This window comes from Perognathus longimembris, chromosome 27, assembly GCF_023159225.1.
Source record: "Perognathus longimembris pacificus isolate PPM17 chromosome 27, ASM2315922v1, whole genome shotgun sequence".
In the NCBI taxonomy this organism is placed as follows: domain Eukaryota; kingdom Metazoa; phylum Chordata; class Mammalia; order Rodentia; family Heteromyidae; genus Perognathus; species Perognathus longimembris.
Genome location: NC_063187.1, coordinates 8,504,341 through 8,526,061, shown reverse-complemented (window position 1 = coordinate 8,526,061; position 21,721 = coordinate 8,504,341). Strand labels below are relative to the sequence as shown.

General features: G+C 47.5%; 2 protein-coding genes across 4 annotated transcripts; one reads left to right on the top strand and one right to left on the bottom strand.

Annotated features, from left to right (window-relative positions):
- On the top strand, positions 1–6,759 carry Bid (BH3 interacting domain death agonist). The gene is made up of 5 exons (XM_048335038.1): positions 1–30; positions 2,027–2,234; positions 4,706–4,845; positions 5,488–5,700; positions 6,296–6,759. Exons 1-5 carry the CDS (start codon positions 19–21, stop codon positions 6,305–6,307), a joined length of 585 nt encoding a protein of 194 aa, XP_048190995.1. The 5' UTR covers positions 1–18; the 3' UTR covers positions 6,308–6,759.
- A 5,080-nt stretch (positions 6,760–11,839) lies between these two features.
- On the bottom strand, positions 11,840–21,715 carry Bcl2l13 (BCL2 like 13). 3 transcript variants are annotated; one of them, XM_048335035.1, is made up of 5 exons: positions 21,650–21,715; positions 19,551–19,620; positions 15,742–15,885; positions 13,275–13,919; positions 11,840–13,229 (listed from the first exon to the last, which is right to left on the bottom strand). In XM_048335035.1, exons 3-5 carry the CDS (start codon positions 15,853–15,855, stop codon positions 13,140–13,142), a joined length of 849 nt encoding a protein of 282 aa, XP_048190992.1. In that variant the 5' UTR covers positions 15,856–15,885; positions 19,551–19,620; positions 21,650–21,715; the 3' UTR covers positions 11,840–13,139. The 3 variants fall into 3 exon arrangements, with proteins under 3 accessions (XP_048190992.1, XP_048190991.1, XP_048190993.1); XM_048335034.1 differs by having other exon boundaries at positions 11,840–13,919; XM_048335036.1 differs by lacking the exons at positions 15,742–15,885; positions 19,551–19,620 and having other exon boundaries at positions 11,840–13,919.
- Positions 21,716–21,721: the final 6 nt, after the last annotated feature.

Below are 21,721 nucleotides of genomic sequence, written 5' to 3'. Positions count from 1 at the left end.
CAAGAGTCAGAGCTCTCCATGGACGCCGAGGTCAGACACCAACCACTTTTGGGGGATGCTTTCAGGGGAGTGAGGGAGCCAAGGGTCTGCTTGCTCTTGGAGTTTGTGCTGTTGGTGCCAATCCAGACAAACCCTCACTTAGCAGCTCTGTCTGCAAAGGAGTCTCAGACCTGTAACAGAGTAAGGTCTGGACAACCTGGAGCCCACAGCAGAGCCACCAAACCTGGAGGGGCCTCAGTGCAGTCTGGGGAGCATCCTTCAGGACGGGGGTGACAAGGATTCCAGTCTGAGACCTGCCTGCTCCTGTGGGAACAGCAGTATATGTTTGCCATCCTGTCAACCTGCCTGTCGATGCCCTTCTGGATGGCCACAGTGGCCTCTTTCTCTTATTCTGGAGAGGTCTGAGAGCCAGTGTCAGCACTGAGGCACCATACCCTCGCATGGCACAGAGAAGACCCATCCTCTCCTCATCATTTCGGTGCAGGAAGGGTGGGCAGAAACACTCAAGTTTTTTGTTTCATTTTGTTGCCAGTCCTGGGGCTTGAACTCAGGGCCTGAGCACTGCCCCTGGCTTCTTTTTGCTCAAGCCTAGCTCTCTACCACTTGGGCCACAGCACCACTTCTGGCTTTTTCTGTATGTGTGGTGCTGAGGAATCGAGCCCAGGGCTTCATGTATGCAAGGTGAGCACTCTACCACTAGGCCACATTCTCCTTTCAGGGTTTCATCTGGGCAGGTGCCTGAGGGGTGGGGGGTGGGAGGTGGTTCTGGCCTTGGCCCTCTCTGGCTGCTACCCATGCTTGGAGCTTCTTAGCTCAATGTGTCACCCAGTCTAGTCTGTCTTCACAGTTGTGTTGTCCCTGTGCCTGAACCACCTTACACAGATGCCAGGGGCCTGGGACTTGAATAGAGGTGGGTTTCTTCACTCGCAGACACTGGGTGAGAATCTGGGCATTTCTTTGAGGGATACCACACAACCTAGGATCCTGTCAGGCCAAGCCCACCACCGTGGGTTCCAGGTTATTCTATGAGGCAGGAACCTACCTGGACCTCTGGTCTCCCCACAAACAGGTTGCAAGCTGGACATAGTGGAACTCTTACATAGAATCTTTCTTCTCTATATGGAAGTAATTTTGGAGAAATAAGGGCTGAAGAACAGTACACAAACATTGTATCTTTATGTGTGCATGGCTGGGAGGAGGGATGGTGGTAGAGTGCTTGCTAATAAGCACATGCCCTCAAAAAACAGCCCTCTGAAAGTGGTTTAGTTGTTTTTTTTTGGTCCAGTCCTGGCGCTTGGACTCAGGGCCTGAGCACTGTCCCTGGCTTCTGATTGCTCAAGGCTAGCACTCTGCCACTTGAGCCACAGTGCCACTTCTGGCCGTTTTCTGTATATGTGGTGCTGGGGAATCGAACCCAGGGCCTCATGTATATGAGGCAAGCACTCTTGCCACTAGGCCATATCCCCAGCCCTGAAAGTGATTTAGTTTTTGAGCCGACAGTATTCCTATTAAGGACTTAGTGGCCAGGAATACCTCTCCCCTGCACCTGTGTTTTCCAACCTCTTGATCGGCTGGGAGTCAAGGAAGTCAGGGCGAAGGCAAGGGTGACTCCCCAATATGCACTGAGAATCTTCTTGCTTGTCCAGTGCCATCCTGGGCAACCGTGGGGATGATGGGAAAGAGAGCTGCCAGCTGGTAGAAGCTTAGCCCGAGGATTGAAATGGGCTTGGGGAAAGCAGTTGAGTGCATAGCCGGCACACCCATGGCACATCTGCCCATCTACCTTGTCCTTCTGCTGGGAAGCTCACTCGTTCAGCCATGCTTTTCAGAGATCAAGCAGGTGGCGGGTGACTCTCTGTTGTGTGTGTAAGCCCTGCTCACAGTGGGGCTGCAGCCCGTGGCTCTGCCAGAGCCTGTGTCCACAGTTATCCAGCTCTTGTGAACCAGGGCGAGCGTCTCACAGGACCCTCGGCCTGCCCAGCTGCAGCGGCCACCCACAGGCTTCCATGACCCCTTCTTGTTGTAGGTCAGCAACGGTTCAGGCCTCGGGAGTGAGCGCATCACAAACCTTCTAGTATTTGGCTTCCTCCAAAGCTCCTCTGATAAGTTCCAGCAGGAGCTAGACACATTGGGCCAGGAGCTGTTCGATGGAGCCTTGCTGCAGGCCTGCCAGGACGATGAGCTGCAGACGGATGGCAACCGGGCCAGCCACTTCTGCGAGAGAATAGAGGCAGGTAGGCACCTTGTTCCCGTCTCCATCCCAGACCTGGACTTGGCAGTCTCCTGTGGGCCGTGAAGGACCTTTCCACTTAGCTTCTACCTCTACAGTCTCGGGCTGCTGTACATGCATGCCTTGTCCTAAAAGGGCATGACTATGAGGTGGTTCTGCCTTCTGATGAGCCACAACCTCCCTTTGTGTTCCAGTTGTGATTCTCCTGTCTGGACCAATGGAGAAGGCTGATTTTTTTGGGGGGCTCAAACTCGGCCTTAGTGCTCCCCTGAGCTTTTTTTTCTGCTCAAGATTAGCGCTCTACCACTTTGAGCCACAGCTCTAATTCTGGTTTTCTGATCGTTCGTTGGAGGTAAGAGTCTCAGGGACTTTTCCTGCCAGGGCTGGCTTAGAACCATGACTGTCAGATCTCAGCCTCCTGAGCTAGAATTACAGGTGTGAGCTATCCGTACCCAGCTATGTAATGTATGTTTTTTATAGTAATTTTTGCATCCTATATGCATGGAGGTATAGCTGAGCCTCACTTGCACATAAGCTGAGGCCCAGAGATTAAATGACTAGCCCACCTCAGGCTGGTGGGCCAGGCAGAAGTGGTTCTGAAGCTAGCTCCCACGTGAGCTGGGCCCATCGCCACCCACAGCATTACCTTTCTCAGCCTTATTCCCCATGCTTCCTTTTTTTTTTTTTTTCCTTTTTATTTACTTATTTTGGCCAGTCCTGGGCCTTGGACTCAGGCCTGAGCACCGTCCCTAGCTTCTTTTTTTTATATATATATATATAAATATATATCTTTTATATAAGTATATATATAAATAATATATATATTATTAATTGAACATAAATTTTTTACAAGGTGTTGTGCAAAGAGGGTGCAGTTACATAGTAGGGCAGTGTGTACATTTCTTGTGATATCTTACAACCTGTTTTTCCATCCCTTGTCTAGGTCAGGTAGACACATATGCAATATACAATGTATCAAGCATATATAGTGTTCACAGACTTGGTCTCTACTGTCTCTCCGTCTCCCTTTGTTAACAGTCATATATCAGGGAGATCATGCCCCTTTGTTTTCTGTGTTCTAGGCTTGTCTCACTCAACGTTATTTGTTCGAGTTCTGACCATTTCCCTGCGAATAACAATATTTCACCATTCCCAATCGCTATGTAGTATTCCATTGTGTATAAGTACCATATTTTTTGGATCCATTCGCCCATGCTTCCTTCTTGGTCTTTTGCTTTTCTAAGCCATGTCCCTATCACTCAGCTTTTAAAAAAATTAGGTCTTGCTTTTACCTTGTCCTGCATGTATCTTAGTCTTCGTACCTCTGCTTCCTGAGCAGCTGAAATCACAGGCATGCAGTACCAAGCCTAGCCCTAGCCTCTGCATTCATTCTCCTTTGTCCCCTGGTGCTGCATGTAGGTGGAGGGTCATGAGAGCATGACGGGGTCTGTGTGCAGGCCCATTCTCTCCCGAACCCAGTCCAGAACACTTGTTTCTCGCGAGTGTGCTCACACTGGCATTGCTTTGGGAGGCATGGCCTGGCTTCTCAGCTCTCAAGGCAGTATGCCTTTAGCTGGGAGAAGCCTAAGAGATTCAGACTGTGTGGTTGGGATCACTACTATGAGAACCTACCATGGTCAATCCGTCCAAGGACCTGCTGCCTCTTGACCTCTGCTGCCCCCTGGTGGTTGTATGGAAGACCAGCAGCCAGCCCAGCTTCTGAATCCCTATAGCTCTCTTTAAATGTGGTATGAGGGGTTGTGGCAGGTGTTCTGCACTAGCTAGAAAGTGCCAGAGACTTTCTGTGCTGTAAAAGCCAGCCCATGTATCTCCTGGATGGCCCTAAATGGAGTAAAAGCCCTGCTCACTTTTGGAAGAGTTTGGGCAGCAGTGAGCAGGACTGACTGGCTTTGCTACCAGAACTACTACAGCAGGAAAAGTCTACTGCTACACTTCTCTTGTGTTCTCTATACCACCCTTTCCCTTTAGATGGCCAAACCTGGCAAGTAGCACCTGGGGCCACACACTTGACCTTACTAGTGGCTCTGGGAGAAAGTGGGCCTATACATTCAATCCCTGACAGAACTTGAAAGTGGAATGAAATTAGCATCTGTGTCCTTGTGGACCAGATGTAGCTGCTGAGGTTGCTGAGCTGGTGGCTAGAGAAGGGGTATGCAAACAAGATGGAGAGGCTTCTGCAGATAAGCCAGGAGCAGGTCAGCACTGAAGGCCCAGGAAGGAGAAGGTGGGCAGTCTGGACTGCACAGGACTGGAAGATAGACAAGTTGGGAAGAAGGAAAGACATGGCTTAAGCCAGAGCCTGTAGATGGAAAAGCCAGGACTTCAGGAAGGTGCAGGGAGTCGTTGGAGAATTATGGGAGTTAAGTTAGATAGTAGACAGCAGGGCTGTGGGCGGGAGTGGGTAAGGCTGTGGAATGGGGCTGTTGTCTGAATCTTGTCTTCACTACCCTTCAGATTCCGACAGTCAAGAGGAGATCATCCAGAACATTGCCAGGCACCTGGCCCAAGTGGGGGATGAGATGGACCGCAGCATCCACCCGGGGCTGGTGAACAGCCTGGTGGTGCAGTTTATGAACCGGAGTCTGAGTGAGGAAGTAAGTTGGGAGGGTGGCTGGCTAGCAGTGCTTCTTCCAGGGCTCCTGGGGGCACCCTTCAACCAGCTGGCTGATCTTTTCTTTCTTCAGTAGCACTCACTGTACAGACATTTCCCTACATGTGCACAATTGTCCTGATGAACCCCAACCTGCCACCACTCCAGTGAGCTAAGCTTGGGATGCTTTAGGGCCAAGGTGCTCTCTGCTTCTTGTATCTCACGATTGTGAGCACACTTGTGGTGAGCGTGTGCATGCCTCTGGGGAGTGGGCCCCTTCCCAGTGCCTCTTCATACACAGCACAGCCCATTCACCTCTCAAACACTTTGTTCTACTATCCTTTGAGGACTTTTTTTATTGCAGTTGTGGGGCTTGAACTCAAGGCCTGAGTGCTGTTGCTAAGCTTTTTGCTTAAGGCTAGCACTCTCCCACTTTGAGCCACAGCACACTTCCAATTTTTTGAGTGGTTCTTTCCAGAAATAAGAGTCTCACGAACTTTCCTGCCCATGCTGGCTTCGATCCTGGATCCTCAAATCTCAGCTTCCTGAGTAGCTAGGGTGACAGGCGTGGGCCACTGGTGCACTGCCTTCAGGACTGTCTTCAAGAGGGAAGCATTAAGTAAGCAGTGTTTTTATCCCCTTGCAGGACAGAAGGAACTGCCTGGCTTCTGCCCTGAAAGACTTGGGTCAGGCCTACCCTAAAGATATGGAGATGGAGAAGGCCACGCTGATAATGGCAATGCTGTTGGCCAAAAAAGTGGTCAATCACACACCATCCTTGTTCCGTGATGTCTTCTGCACAACAGTGAACTTTATTAACCAGAACCTACTCATCTACGTGAGGAACTTAGTCAGAAATGTAAGAACCTGTGGTGCCAGACCTGTGTGTCACTGTGTCTCACTGGAGCCCGTGGTGCCGGTGCCACAGCCCCTCAGTCCCACTGGAGCCAGGGGAGGTGAAGGCAGCCCTCCCCACTGACAACCTACCAGTAGTGAGGGGCACACAGGTGGCCAGAGGGATGCATGCAGCTTCTGTTTGTCACAAACCTAACCTACATGTTAGAAGTATGATACCAGGATCTGGTGGCTCAGGAGCCTGAGAGTCATGGTTTTAAGAGGGTAAAAAAAGTCAGGGAAACACACACACAACTCTCCCCCTCTTTCTCCTTTCTCCTCCCTCTCCCCTCCTCCTCTCTTTTCTCCCTCTCCTCTCAGGCCGCATGTTGGAAAGAGAGCCTAAGGAAGTTCTTACATAGAAAGCCCTTACCAGCAACCAAGTCAGGCACAATGCCAGCCAGAATGCAGGGCACCTCCTGACACAGCCACGCGGCAGAGGCTGGGCAGTGTGGAGATGTAAGCCCTACAGTGTGTGCACCAGCATGCCTGCTGGCCGTGGCACCAGATCCTGAGGGGAACTTAGTGTCTAATTCTGCTGCTCTTCCCTCCTTGCATAGGAGATGGACTGAATAGGTCCCACAGAAGCAGGACTGGCTGAAACTCCACAGATCAGACGGAAGCACAGCCACAGTACTGCCAAAGGAGAAGGAGCTGTGGCCACATAACCAGGCAGCTTGGAGAGGACCAGTCCTGGACAGGAGTCACTTGCCCCGGTTCTCAGGGTGATGCTTCAGGGCTGGTGACCCATTTAGACATTTCTGCACTGTGATACTTGAGTGAAAATGAAAACGTTAACTTACATACATCTGAAGGGGACTCCAAGACATCTCCAACATCTACAACCTGGTGCCTTTCTTAGCTCAGCTGTACAGGTTCTCACTGGAAAATTAAATTTAAAAAGCAGGTTGTAAGGCAGAAGGAAAAAAGCCACAATGTTTTTCTTTTTAAAAAAGTTACCGTTTAATCTTTGAAGTACAATGGGGCATGGTCTTACAGCAGTCACCTGTTTTAGGAGGGCAGGGCTTAGAAGAGAAGTGCCATTCCCATTACAAGTGAAGAATTCCACTCCAAGAGAACATCCTAATTCCAGAGGTGAAACCCAGATGGCACAGAGGTTTTGGACTAAGGTACTGGTGTCAAATCATGGGAACTCTGACTTCACACAGGTCTAGCTTTTTTCACTTGCCTTTATTTGAGTTAAAGGTGCAGGTAAGGTAAGGCCACAACAGCTACTGGCTCCACAGAGGTGGCCAAGTGCTTGCTTTCTCATCAAGGCTTTCATAAAAATTCTAAGCTGATGGAGAGCCAGAAGCTACTGAAGATGTCCTATATTCACCTTTTCAGTTATACCTCGTCTTAGACCTGGAAGCTAAATCGGGAGGGTTCAAAGATGAAAGTGCAGTTCAGCAATACCCAGTGATAGAACACCCACCCAGCATGTGCAACGTCATGCGTTCTGTCACCAGCACTGAAAAGAGAATTCGGCAGCTGAAATGGTGGACGCATAGGTGGGGGGGTGGGGGTGGGGGAGAGAGAAAGGGGGGGAAAAGATGATGATGACAAATCCAACACTCTAGGCAGGACCAGAATAAACAAGGAATAGCTTCAGTCTAGAAACAATACCCCACTAGCCTTTGTTCCCCACCTGGAGCTTAGAACTCATGTCCCAAGTTTCCAGAGTCCACGTCCCAGCCACAAGACTTTGGGAAAAAGCAAGTAAAGTAATGAAGCCCTAATAAACAATTCCTGTTACCAAACCCCTTTTCTGTTCCTCAAGAGTTTAAATTCACCCGAAGAACAACAAAATTCATTCTTCAACAGTCAGCATTAAAGACACATCACTTGGGCTGGTCTCAATCTGATGTGGGAAAAAGGTACAAACACTAAAAGCAGGGATGTCTGCAGCATGAAGGCCACTGTTGAGAAATAATTCAGTAAGTTGTTTTTTATGTTTAGGAGTTGATTTTTAAGGATTTCTACCACAATGGGAAACAGCTGAATGGCCCATATTCCTGCATTCACATTCTTTGGTGTGCATTATAATCATTATTCAGTAGGGGACATAATTCTCAGGCCAACAACAGAGAGGTGACTTTTGTTCAGAGAATTTCATCCTGTTTTAAAAATATATTCAGTTTTAAAAATAAATGATAAAAACTCAAGTTTCTTCTGAAGACACATCTGGTGAGGGCTACTTCAGTGCATTCGAAAGGTCAAACCACTCCTGACCGCCCCTCAGGACCCAGTAACCTCATCCATCCGCTGTGCCGACTGGCTTTAGAAGCAAATGCCATGTGTGCTTAGAAAGGTTCTTTGGGATGACCTCACCTAAACTTAGGTTGACACTTGCCTGAAAATGAGCTAGCCATTCCCCTCTCACCTCACTTGATTGCACCAACGCTGCTCCTCACGGAAAGCTCGGCTTGTGGACTTTCCCCCAGTGAAGAGAAGCTGCCAAGGGAGGGAAAAGGAGGAGCTAGAACTTCACCAAAAATCATTGCACAAATCAGAGCTGTGGCAAGAAGAGCTCATGAAACATCCCAGGGGAAGGGAAAATTACAATTAGTTCCAGTACAGGAGGGGAGGGTACTAGGGCCAACAATGAACTGAGCTTAACCGGAGTGGAGAGAGGCACTTTTAATCTGAAGGGAGAGAGACAAGGAAGACTGCACTAGCAAGAGAACACGCTGGTGTTGGCCGATAGCCTACATATACAACACACCTGCTACATGCCCTCACAAAGGTTCTACCTTCCTGGAACGAAGGCAACAAACCAGTTGCCTTAAAACACGACATCACTTTAAGTAGCATATTCAGAAACCAGCTTCTTCAGGTGGTGCAAAGAGCACCCGTGGAAGGGAGTGGAATCACCAGGAAGGGTCTGGAAGGGTCCCCGTGGAAGTGAGATCTAAGTAGGAATCCTTTGAGCCCACGGCTAATGTCACAGGACAGGGCCTGGTAGAAATCCCTGAGCAGGTTCCGACCTGCGCAGTGGCAGCTGGCTGGGGCTCCAGTTGTGTAAACACAAACAGCAAATGCCATGTGTGATGATGGGATGGCCTCGTGTCTTAGTAAGAAGTTCCCAACACCACACAGAGCTCCCTATAAAAATGAGGCAACTACCCCGGAGTTGGCAATGCATAACAAAGGTCATGGCGTGACTGCTGTGGATGGCAGTGTGCTGGACAGGCCCAGTCAGCCCAGCACAGCCCAGGCTGCTGCTTGGCAAGGGAAAGAGGCTCAAAAGGAAAATGGAAGACAGGCTGTGCTGCTGCCTTGACCTGTCTCAGGGGCGCCTGGGGATGACTTCATGTCTCATGGCCTAACCTTGCTTATAAGCAGAAATATTTCACACACTAACTGGAAAAACTAGCAATCACCAGCAACAACTATGGTTTTTTGGGTGGTACTACGGTTTCAACTCAGAGTCTCCGCAATTTGCCAGGCAGGTACTCTACCATTTGAGCCAAGTTCCCACCTATCTCCTTTCTTAGAGTTTTCCAGTCTCATGTTTTTGCCCATGACTGGCCTCAGACCACGATCCTCTTACCTATGCCTCCATACAGGTGGGGCTGCTACCACCAGCAACTTAAAGGAAGGGGAATGGGGCTCATTAACATTTCCCCACAGTCCTCCTGATCTCTGCTTCCCAAGCAGCAGGGATAACAGAGCACTCACAAAGTCCGTCAGTGTCACTGGAAGAAAGCACTAGACCTGAAGTCACAAAGTCAAATCACTGCCTGGCCTTCCTTCAGACTCCCCTCCAAGTACAAGGTGGGAAGTGGAGATACGGACCACTGCCAGGACCGAGTGGAGGTTTAGAGTGCAGGTGTTGCACACGAGTATCCATCCGCAGTTTAATCCCCACCGCACTCCCACTCGGCCGGGGCAGGTGTCTGTTCTGGCATGTGGCGGAGACAAAGTGCAGTCATGCCGAGGGTTGTTCAGACTCTATTGGCAGTCTCTGGTCCTCATGCTAAGTGTGATCCCCACGCTCTGTAAAGGAGGAGTGCAAACGAAAAGATGTAAATTATAAGAGGAAGTTTTGTTCTTACCTATAAAAGCTTTTATTTCTATAAAACAACTCTTTAAATAATTCAAAATGCCAAATGTCTGCATCATACTTTAGGGAAGAAAGCAAGAGCAAGCACTGCTGTTTACGACTAGAGGGGATGAGAAAGACAACAGTCTGCTCTGGGTCGCCGCCTCAGGAGAACTGCAGGTTGTGGCTACGCTGATACAGAGGACAGCTCAAGAAAAAGCTTGGGTGAGAAATGTACAAACCACTGATAGTGGTGGTTCTTTATCCAGACTGTTCTTTAGCAGGCAGTAATCATGAGTCCTCCTAAGGCACGGTTGGGACTGACAGAACTATCACTTCAGCACACAACTGAAGCTGATATTCTTTAATTCTGGTACTTTTCATAGGAGACTGCTGGCTTTTTGCCAAGTGATCACAAGTCACTACATGTACAGTATGCTCTCAACACTGAGGGCTGAGGCAGGAGGTCTGAGTTCAAGGCCAGCCTGGGCTACAAAGCTCCTTCTCCCCAAACAAAAAATCATACAAAAGGCTGGGTGTATAGCTCAGTGGCCCTCAGTTGTACCCCCAGGAAAAAGCAGGAGGTGAGAGAACATTCTACAGAACCAACAAAACTTCCTCTGCAGTTCACAAGGAAAACATTTCACTCTCAAAACTGGTATTTGTCTTCTCTAATCAACTTCAACATATTCCAAATCTTTACCTTAGGTTTCATGCTGTATGAGTTGAGGGACAAGAGGAATGGTGGAGGGGCTGGAGGTGGATGACTCATACCTATAATCCTCAGCTAGGAAGGCTGAGATCAAAGGACCACAGTTCAAAGCCAGCCTCAGGCAGACAAACCCAAGCAACTCTCATCTCCAATTAATGAGCAAAAGGCCAGAAGTGGAGGTATGGCCCAAACAAGAGTGCCAACCTAGAGTGAAAAAGCTAAGTGAGAACTCAACGCCCTGAGTTCAAGCCCCAGCACCAGCACGCGCACACATGCACATGCACACGTACACAAACACACACACAAACAGGAGGAGAAATCAGAAAACCTTTTTAAACCATGTGACTGCAAGGCTGGGTATTAGTGCACACCTGTGATTCCAGTTCTCTGGCGGTAGAGGCAGGATTATGAGTTTGAGGCCAGCATGGGCTACACATTGAGACCTTGTCTCAAAAAAGTAACAACAAAAACTAAGAACTCCTAGAGACCTGAAGTGGGGAAAGGGGAGAGGGACTGGGGAGTGGGCAGGAGTAGAGATGACCTGTCATGTGAGGACTAACAATTCCAGCCAGCGAAGCCAACAGAACATCTATAACCACGAAAAAACACACTTGGGCCAGGCGCTAGTGCCTCACACCTGTAATCACAGCTACTCAGGACCCAGAACGGTACTTACTTCTTACACCTGCTCTAGCAGGGGACACAGACTGCCTCCTGCCACATACAAGCCTGGCTTGTTAGCACATAAAGGTGCTCCTCTGGATGTGAGAATTCACAATCCAAATGTGTTAACACTGGAAGGAAATATTGAAAGAAAAAAAAATCACAACTCACCAGGCTCTTGGCAAACATAAACATGGCAATTGGAAGACAGAGAAGCCCCCGCCTCAGCACCAGCTCCATCAGCCTGAGAGCCTCCCCAGCTCTGAGCCCAATGAGCTTCGCTGACTGCACGGAAGGGTAGAGCTGCAGGACAAAGCACACTCATCTCTTCTTGACCAACTGTTGAAATTCTGCTTTAGGGATGTTTTTAAAAAATAAATTTCAAGCCAGCAGCTGGTGGCTTACCCCTGTAATCCTAGCTACTCAGGAGGCTGAGATCTGAGGATCCAGGTTTGAAGCCAGCATGGGCAGGAAAGTCCGTGAGACTCTTATTTCCATTAAGAACCACTCAGAAAAAGCTGGAAGTGGTGTTGTGGCTCAAATGGTAAAGTGCTAGCCTTAAGCACATGGTGGCTCAGGGACAGTGCCCAGGCCCTGAGTTCAACTCCCAGGAATGGCACTAAAAAAGAAAACAGAAAAAACATCAAAAATAAAAGCATATCTTATAGATCAGATCTTGGTGGAAAGAACAGTTAATGTTTATTATAAATTCAGGATTAAGGAAGTGAGTGATGTGTATAGCTAAGGGAAATCTGAGATGAGTTGCATTGAGCACAGGCTCCCTGCAGGGTAGCACACGGCCCTCAGGCACCAAAGGTGACGCTGCACCGCTCCCGAGGGACGGGATGGGCCAGGTCAAAATGACTATGCCAAACCAGCTCATTCTGGCTAATTACCTTGGCATTTGGACCTGGAAAATGGTCGGCAAAGAGGCCTCCATTCCTAGACACTAAAGGCTAGACTAAAACCTTGTCAGCAGTCCAACTTCAAACTGAAGCTTCTCCTCCCCGTTCTTATTTCAGTGATACTTGGGATAAAGTAATAAAATGATACTTATCATTGGATCTCAATGATCCTATTTAATAAGGTTCTGATCTGGCTGGTTCTTTCTGGAAGTCCACAGAAGGCATTGCTCAGCAGATGGCAAGAGGCATACAGTGCTGGAGGTTGCATACTGGAAAAAAACACCAGCCACAGTGACCAGGAAACATCCCACCACTGGAGCGCCGCTGGCAGGTCACCACGGCTGGGGGGCGGGCACTGCAGAAAAGGTCCCCTGCCCCTACACACGTCCCCGCATGGGGAGTCAGGGCCGCCTCATGTTCATCTATGAGCTCATGTTCTCAAAGGCATCAGCTTTTGGAAGCGTCAGGGGCCTGGGGGAGCCCTCTCCCTTGGGGTGGGGAGACGTGGGGGAGAACGAGTACCTGAGAGCCAGATGGCGGGGGCTGTGGAACACAGCATGTTCATTGGGAAAGATGAGAACTCCATCCAGCCAGCTGAATGGCCCTGGAGGCTGAGAAGCCAACCCCAGGCTCTGCTCTCCTATACTACTCCCTCTAGAGCAGTGCCTGGGGTGGAGGGATGGGGATGGGGACAGGGCCCACAGAACATCTGGCAATGTCGAGACACTTCTGGCTGACCTTGCTGAGTGTGGGGTGTTAACTGGCACCTAGGGACAGAAGCAGGGGCGTGGCCAGCGCCCACCACCACCTGTGAGTGCTCACAGTGCCAGGTTTGGGACACTGTCTAGAGTCCTTTATCACTCACAAGCTCAGAATCAGCATGAGTAACGGCCCTGACGATCAGACCATGCAACCCCTCCCTCAGCCCAATTTGCAGACCGAGCTGCAGTTTGCTGGGCAGAAAGCCAGTTCTCCCGAGCACTCCACCAGTGCACCATCCACTGCTGGCAGTTCACATTCCAGACACCACGAGGAAAACCACAGATCTCGGTCATCATCGTTCTCTTCTGAAGACCCAGCTACTTCTTTTTCAGAGCCAAGGCCACTCCAAAGGCCACTGCCAGGACAGCCACAGCAGCAGCCCCTCCCAACAGCAGTGCGGCCCTGCCCTCAGAGCCCAGGGCGCCAGCCCCTCCAAACAGCGCAGCCTTGCCCTCCGAGGCTGGGGTGGCCTCAGCCTCCCCTCCGGGACCCTGCTTCTCACTCAACAGGGCTGGGGGGCTCTTTCTTTCCATGCCAGCAGGTTCTCCTGTCGCTGCCTCCACCTCTTCTTCACAGAGCTCCACAAAGAGAGATGGGATAGGGCTGGCCTTCTCAAGGGCAGCCACCTGTGAGGGGGGTTCCCTGGGCTCCAAAGGGGCAGTGGTGTGCAGCTGCAGGGGGTCAGGGGCAGGGAGGGCTGCCTGGGTGTCCTGGGAGGGCATGGCCCCCGCAGCCTCCTCCACACCCTCGGGGATCTCTTCCTTCTCCACATGGACAATGTCCGAGTTCGATGAGTTATTTTCGCTCTTCTCTCCGGCGCCATTACTATCCAAGCTCTTGACCTCCTCGGGATCCATGGCGATCTGCTGCCAGGACTCAGGACCCAGGGACACGGGCAGGCTCTCCGCGTGCCAGCTCTGGCTGGCTGACAGCGAGGCCGGGAGGCTCTCACACTGCCAGGAGGCGGTCACTGTTGGGGACTCCGGGGGACTGACTTGCCCCGAGTTGTCACTGGGCAGGATATAAATGTCATTGCTGTCTTCTGCAATGAGGCCGGGGTATTCTTCCTCCTCAGGCTCCAGGTTAAAGACAGTACCCTACAGATATAGAAGAAGAGTCAACATAAAGATTAGTCAATTTTCTTTAGGTGCCTATCCTGGGGCTTGAACTCCAGGCCTAGGTAATGTCCTTGGGTTTTCTTGCTACCACTTGAGCCACAGCTCCACTTCTGGCTCTTTTTGGTGTTTAATTGGAGATAAGAATCTCCTTCCTGGGCTGGCTTCAGACTGATCCTCAGACCTCAGCCTCCTGAGTAGCTAGGATTACAGACCCAGAGTCTGCTGGCTTCAAACTGAGATGCTTTGACCTCAGAGCTACCAGCACCCAGCTCAATTATGCTACCTTGACACTATTAAATTGTTGGTGTTGTCATTATTTCTGTAGTTGTCTTGGTTGATATGACAGTAGGACAAAGAACTATTCTAAAATAAAATCATGCCAAGTACAGTAGTGTGCACTGCAGTCTCAGTGACTCAGGAGGCTGAGACAGGAGTGATCACTTGAGCCTAGGAGTGTGAGGTCAGCTGGGGCAAAACAGTGAGACCTCCATCTCATAAGTAAATAAAGCAATCCATAGATTCAATGAAATACAAAATCCCAATATCATCCCTCATAGAATTAAGAGAATTCAACCCAAAAATTCACATGGAGGCATAAAAACCCAGCCAAGCAAAAGTACTCTGAGTGACTGATGCAGAGTTAGTGGTGTCATACCACCAGAATTCAAGTTACACTATAGCACAGCAACAATAATAGCCTGGCACTGGCCATACAAACCTCAGGACCAATGGAACAACATTGAAGATCTGCCCCCAAAAACCCCACACAATGACGGCAAATAAAGAAGCCAGAACACTGAAGAAAAAACAGCCTCTTAAATAAATGGTGCTGGGAAATTTGTATCCAGTTGTAGGAAACTGAAATTGGACCTCTATCTCTCATACTGTACAAAGATCAACTCCAAAGCCGGGTGTGTCAGTGGCTAAGATCTGAAGATCCTGGTTCAAAACTATCCCAGGCAAACAAATTCGAGAGACTTTTATTTTATTTCCACTTAGCCAGCAAAAACCCCAAACTGAAGGTATGGCTCAAATGGAGAACATCAGCCACGAGCAAAAAAGCAGAGCAAAAGTGTCTGGATTTTTAGTTCAATACTAACACCAAAACAAGCTAGGCACCCGTTGGTTTACTTCTGTAATCATAGCTATTCAGGAGACTGAGATCTGAGGATTGTGGTGTGAAGGCAGCCCAGGGAGGAAACTCTTGAGATACTCATATCCAATTAACCACCAAAAGGCTGAAAATGGAGCTATGGCTCATGTGGTAGGCAGTAGCCTTGAGCAAAAACAGCTTAAGGGACAGCCCCAGGACTGGTGTGCATGCACACACTCACACATACAACTCTAAGGAGATCTGAGAGTATCAACTGGCTCTCTGGGCTGAGGTTGGCGTTCAATGTTGAATACTTGCTTAGCAAGCATGAGGTCTGGATCCCATCTCCAACATTCTCTCTAGAACAAGGAGTGACTGTATTCTTTCCATAGACATGTAAGTATTCTTTTTGAATTCTTTATATCTTAGTTAGCCACATCTGTTTTTGTTAGGACAAGCTGTTTCTTAATGAAGGACTATTTAAAGGTACCATGCATCCTGATGGCGACATCTGGCACTGTGATGAGCGGCCTAAGCCTTCTGAGGGGAGGCCTGGGACGCACACAGGGGTCATACCCAGCCTTCTGAGGGGAGGCCTGGGATGCACACAGGGGTCATACCCAGCCTTCTGAGGGGAGGCCTGGGACGCACACAGGGGTCATACCCAGCCTTCTGAGGGGAGGCCTGGGACGCACACAGGGGTCATACCCAGCCTCCGTGCTGGATCACGTGCTCTGCGGCGCAGTCCTCCAGGTATGCAACACCCAGTTGCAGCAGGGCGCGCAGGGGCTCCTCGCCACGCCGAGCCAACTCCAGAAGCATCTGTCCAAGCAGAACCAGAGGCACTGCAATCTGCATGGCATAGATGAGAGCGTCTGAAAACATACCAAGCCCTCAAGCTTTTTAATGCATTTTACATGTTCTGTGCTAGTACTTCATTCCCATTTCGGTAAAACACAAGAATTTTTCTGCATACTCTATGCAGGTTGGTAGAAACATTGCTACATAAAATAGTTGTGTCTGCGAAGTAAGGTGTGTTCAAAGAAACTCACAGAAGCATTCATTAAAGCAGCAAAAGACTAGAAACAACTCAAGGACTAGTTTAATAAATTTCAGCCAGCTAGAAAAAACATGTGGCCATTAAAAAAAATCAAGAGCTATGAGCTAGTAGCTCACACATGCTATTGAAGCAGTTGAGATCTGAGTATCAAGGTTCAAACTCAACCAGGAAGACAACAATCAAGGGATTCTTATGTCCAATTAACCAGACAAAAAGCCAGAAGTGAAACTGTCAAGTGGTAGAGCACCAACCTTGAAGAAGCTCAGGGACAGCCACCCAGACCCCAAGTTCAGGCCTCAGGACCAGCACACACACAAAAAATTACATTTAGGGGGAAAAAAAAAAAAAACTAAAGAGAAGGAGGAAACTAAAGGAAGGAAAGAAAGGAGGGAGGGATGGAGAGAGGGAAGAAAGGAGGAAGGGAGAGACAGAGGGAGGGAGGGAGGGGGGAGGGAGGGAGGGAGGGAGGGAAGGAGGGAGGGAGGGAGGGAAGGAAAAAGGGAGAGAGGAGAGTGTTTTCAGCTAGTAGTCTGAATGCCTTCACACACTGAAGTCTCACATGAAGATAAGAAATGCACAAAGGGGCTGGGGATATGGCTTAGTGGCAAGAGTGCCTGCCTCATATACATGAGGTCCTGGGTTCGATTACCCAGCACCACATATACAGAAAACGGCCAGAAGTGGCGCTGTGGCTCAAGTGGCAGAGTGCTAGCCTTGAGCAAAAAGAAGCCAGGGACAGTGCTCAGGCCCTGAGTCCAAGCCCCAGGATTGGGGGGGGGGAAAAAAAAAGCACAAAGGAATGAAAGTCATTTCAGCTCCTTGATAGTGTGTACCAAGGAAATAACTGAGGAAATAAAGTGTTTCTTTCCACAGAAGACAATCAAAACCACAGTGAGTGGATGCCTCATATTCATAATTCTCTGGCTTTCAATTTCCCTTTGGCTTTTACTTCAGTAAAGTTGCCTGAGGAAATCAATATTAAAGTTTTAAAGGAAGAATGTAGCAAACACATTATCTTCAACTTTTTAACATTCTAAAGGAATTCCAGCTCAGAATATATTGAAAATCTCTTCTTAACACTAATAGGAGGGTATATGGCTACAAATAAGAAAAAAAAATACTCATGCAATATAACAATATAATATATATTACATATAATGATATAGTAAGAAAACTTGTTCTATTATTAAAACAAAAATAAAATTATTGTTTCTCTAGTTCTAATAGTCTGCCTTGGACAAAAGCAACTAAAGGAAAGCTCTAGCATTGCCTTGAGTTTAATCTTGACAACTTCAAAAGGCCTGTGTGTCCTACACTTTTCCTAGTGACCAACAACTATGTAACATTTTGAAGTTGCTTTTGGTTAAGCTCTATTTAAAGTTGTAAATATCTTAGTGAACTGCTACATATAATTTCCTTTTTCTCTTTCTTTTTTTTTTTGGCCTGTCCTGAGGCTTAAACTCAGGACCTGAATGCTGGCCCTGAGCTTCCTGTGCTCAAGGCTAGCACTCTACCACTTGAGCCATATAGCACCACTTCCAACGTTTTCTGAGTAGTATGATGGAGAGAAGAGTCTCACAGCCTTTCTTGCCCAGTCAGGGTTCATTCGACAGGTGATCCTCAGATCTCAGCCTTCGGAGTTGCTAGGATTACAGTTGTGAGCCAGCAGTGCCCAGCTTAATTTCCTTTTATTGCTCCAAATTATCTCTTCCACATGTGCCAAAAGTACTCTGATTTTACATATATTATAGTGATCAATTTATAATCTTTTCACTCTTGTCAATTTTCAGGCCAATAATGAGCTAAAATAGTCTGTTCTTGGGCTGGGGATATGGCCTAGTGGCAAGAGAGCTTGCCTCGTATACATGAGGCCCTGGGTTCGATTCCCCAGCACCACATATACAGAAAACGACCAGAAGTGGCGCTGTGGCTCAAGTGGCAGAGTGCTAGCCTTGAGCAAAAGGAAGCCAGGGACAGTGCTCAGGCCCTGAGTCCAAGGCCCAAGACTGGCCAAAAAAAAAAAAAAAAATAGTCTGTTCTTTCTATGACAACTGCTTTATTTCTTTGTAGCTCTTCTCCAGTACAGCAGTCTACAGATGGTGTGAATCTTAGTGAGTACATTCTGATGCCACACTATGTGCTAATTCAATTCTAATAAAATTCTTATAAAACTATGAAATTACTCGCATGTATTCCTTCCACAGATGAATCCTTGAAAGCTTAGCTACCCTCTAGGAAGACACACATTCATTCTGTGGCAAGACTGAGATTTCAGAATGTACAAACACAGATCAGAGAAGCCAGACAGCGTCTGAGAGAGGCTGAGGAGGGGAGAATACTAGCCACATGACATCTAGAGATGTGGAATGAACTTAAGAGATATATCTAGAGCCATGTGTTCACAGCTAATGAGGAGCCACGTACAGTGTAACAACCATTCACACAACAGTTTATATTCTACTAGGTATTATGAGTCACTTAATGACAAAGTCTAGGTAGGTGGCTCACACCTGTGATCCTGGCTACTGGCAGTCCAGGCAGACAAATCAGAGACTCTCTTCTCCAGTTAACTAGTAGAAAGCCAGAAGTGAAGGTTTGGTTGTAGAGTACTAGCCTTAGCACAAAAGGCAAGCAAAAGCTCAAAGTTCTGTTCAAGCCAGTATAGATAGACAAATACAGCACGTGATTAGTCATATGCAAATGCTATTCTAGCTTATATGAGCAACTTAAGAATCTGAAAATATTTACACCCAAGAGCGGTCCTAGGACCAATTCCCTAGAGGCATCAGTCTACAATTGTAAAAAGATGACTATAAAAACAGATGGTATCATTCGTTGAATAGAGGTGGTCATTTGCAAAAAGTAATTATACTGAATTTTATTAACTGGAGGCCAGAATTCTTCCTATAGGTGCCTCTCCTTATACTATCTTTTCAAGGTGACAAGTAGACAAAGGTCTAAGACAGTGAATAAACATATGGTAGAGTGGCAAGACACAGGCTAGTATCAGATTTTAGCTAGAGTTGGTTCCAATAACTACTAAAGAGGTTTCCGGCTCTCTTCATTAATCATGACATGAGATGTATAGTACTGTAAACTACAAAACAAACTGGCACTATTCATTTAAGAGAACCAAAAACGCTCACCTCCCAAATCAAGTCCTTACTCTTCTCTAGGATACTCGCGCGCTAACAGGGATCAGCTGGAGACAAAGGTCATGTCCAACACAGAGAGTGAAGAAATATTTATCATAATGATGGGAAACTCAGGGCACATCGAAAGGAAGGTGTAGCATACTAAGGGGCACAGCATTATATAAAAAAAAAAAAAATCCAGGAAACAGAGTTGGATTAATGACTGAGCTCTAACAGGTTTGTGCTTCATGATACTAATAATACTCCTTAACTTTATCATTAGGATTAAAATCTTGAAAGAATAAAAGCAATCTAAGTAGTACCTTATTCCATCCGCTGGTATGACCCGCAGCCTCCAGTGCAAGTTCTCGAAAAGTCGGGTATGTCACTGGTCTGTTGAGGAATTTTTAGAAGTGTGAATCATAAAGGGAAAGTCTAAATTCCCAGATGAATAAACATGCAAGCACTACACTGTTCTGAATTCAATATAGTATTCAAGATACTGATTATCTGACACAATGTTTTGTATAAGATGTGCTTCTAATATTTAGGATTAATTTCTTTTCAGTAAGAGGACCGGGAAGTATTTTAAAAAAGAGAGAGGTCACTAGAAGACTTTTCAAATTGAGGATAGACGGACCTTAAACACAATTTGCAGTGAGCAGACACCACTTTTTCCTGTAATACATGTAAAACCCAGCATCAATGCTCACATGTATAATCTTAGCTATCCAGGAGGCCGAGAACTGGAAGACTGATGCTCAAAGCCTGCCTGGGCAGAAAAGTCCGCAAGGCTCCATCTACAAATAGCCAGGAAAAAAGATGGGATGGAGGCATGATTCAAAAGACAGAGTTATCAGCCATAAACAAGCAGGATGAGAATAGAAGGCCCTGAGTCCAAGGTAGTGGCACAAGAAAAAAAAAAAAAAAAGGAATTAAAAGATTGGCTCAGGGGCTGGGGATATAGCCTAGTGGCAAGAGTGCCTGCCTCAGATACACGAGGCCCTAGGTTCGATTCCCCAGCACCACATATACAGAAAACGGCCAGAAGCGGCGCTGTGGCTCAAGTGGCAGAGTGCTAGCCTTGAGCGGGAAGAAGCCAGGGACAGTGCTCAGGCCCTGAGTCCAAGGCCCAGGACTGGCCAAAAAAAAAAAAAAAAGATTGGCTCAAAATCATAAGCAGTTTGCATCCAAGTCAAATATAATTTTTTGCCTATGCCTCTCAGTTATTACTCCCAATAGCTTCTATAAGGTTTTGTTTTCTTCTTGGCAAAGCCATTATTTCTTTCTTCAAATCTTACTTGTATCCTTAATATAAAACATATGAATGTAGGCGTGCTTGTCTAAGGGTGCAGAGACCCCGGCGAGCCCTACCGAGTCCACCCCTGGCCGCCTCTGTGCCCACAGCACCACGGGGCCTAGCACACTCCAGTGACTGCCTTCTGAAAACCACTGCTGTTTCACTCTCAACAGTCATATGCTTCTTTCCCTATTTATCTTTGAACTTTTCTAAGTTAAGAAAATTCTAATATGATTTCATTGTTTAAATGGAATTAAAACTTTTACATTTGCTCATATCACCAGAATATTCAGAAACTGAATTCTCCTAAAACTAAGACTGTCTCCTTCAAACAAACTGGTAAAGCATAAACATTACCAGCATGGAAAATTATTTCCTTACCATAACCGTAATTTAGCATTTGACCTCCTCCAGACATATTTGTGAAGAACAGTCTCTATTTTGAAGAAAAGTCCCTGTGGGACTCTTACCACCAATTAACCACTCAAAAACGGGAAATGGAGCTGTGGCTCAAAGTGGTAGAGCACTAGCCTTGAGTAAAAGAGGTCGGGGTCAGCACCCAGGCCCTGAGTTCAAGCCCCTTGACCGACAAAAAAAAAGAAAACGAGTAAAATGAAATACTTCATTTTTGACAGCTTCTTGATTGTACATTTAATGTGGTAAGAACAGTAGCTGCAAGAGTAATGACTGAGAATATGGAAGCAGTCCCCCACACAGACTGGAACCCCTAAGGCTGCAACCTCTGAGACAGGTATGAGTTCAAATGCCGACATCTAAGATGAGGAGAAAATGCCAGCGGCACATGACGGTGCACAAAGGCCTCAGCTCTATCTATGCTTCTCACTGAAAGGAGGGACAAGGACAATGGCACCTGTTCAACACATAACCAAGCACTCTGAAATCTGACAGCTCATCAGTAAACACAAACCCTCAAACTGTAGCTGGAACCATGTGATCACTGCAAGGAGGCTAAAGCACAGATGAGATGCTTTGGGAAAGCAAAAGAAGAAAAGCAAGAAAAAACAGACATTGTTCCCCAAATACAAAGCCTTCACCACTCTAGCAGTGAAGGGGCTGAGGCTACACTTAGGGAGCATGTGTGCACACAGAGCAGTGACTCACTGGCTGAGGAGTGCTTGCAATGCCTTCTGCAGAGGCTCTTTCAGTTCCTGCCACACTTGTTCTCCAAGATGG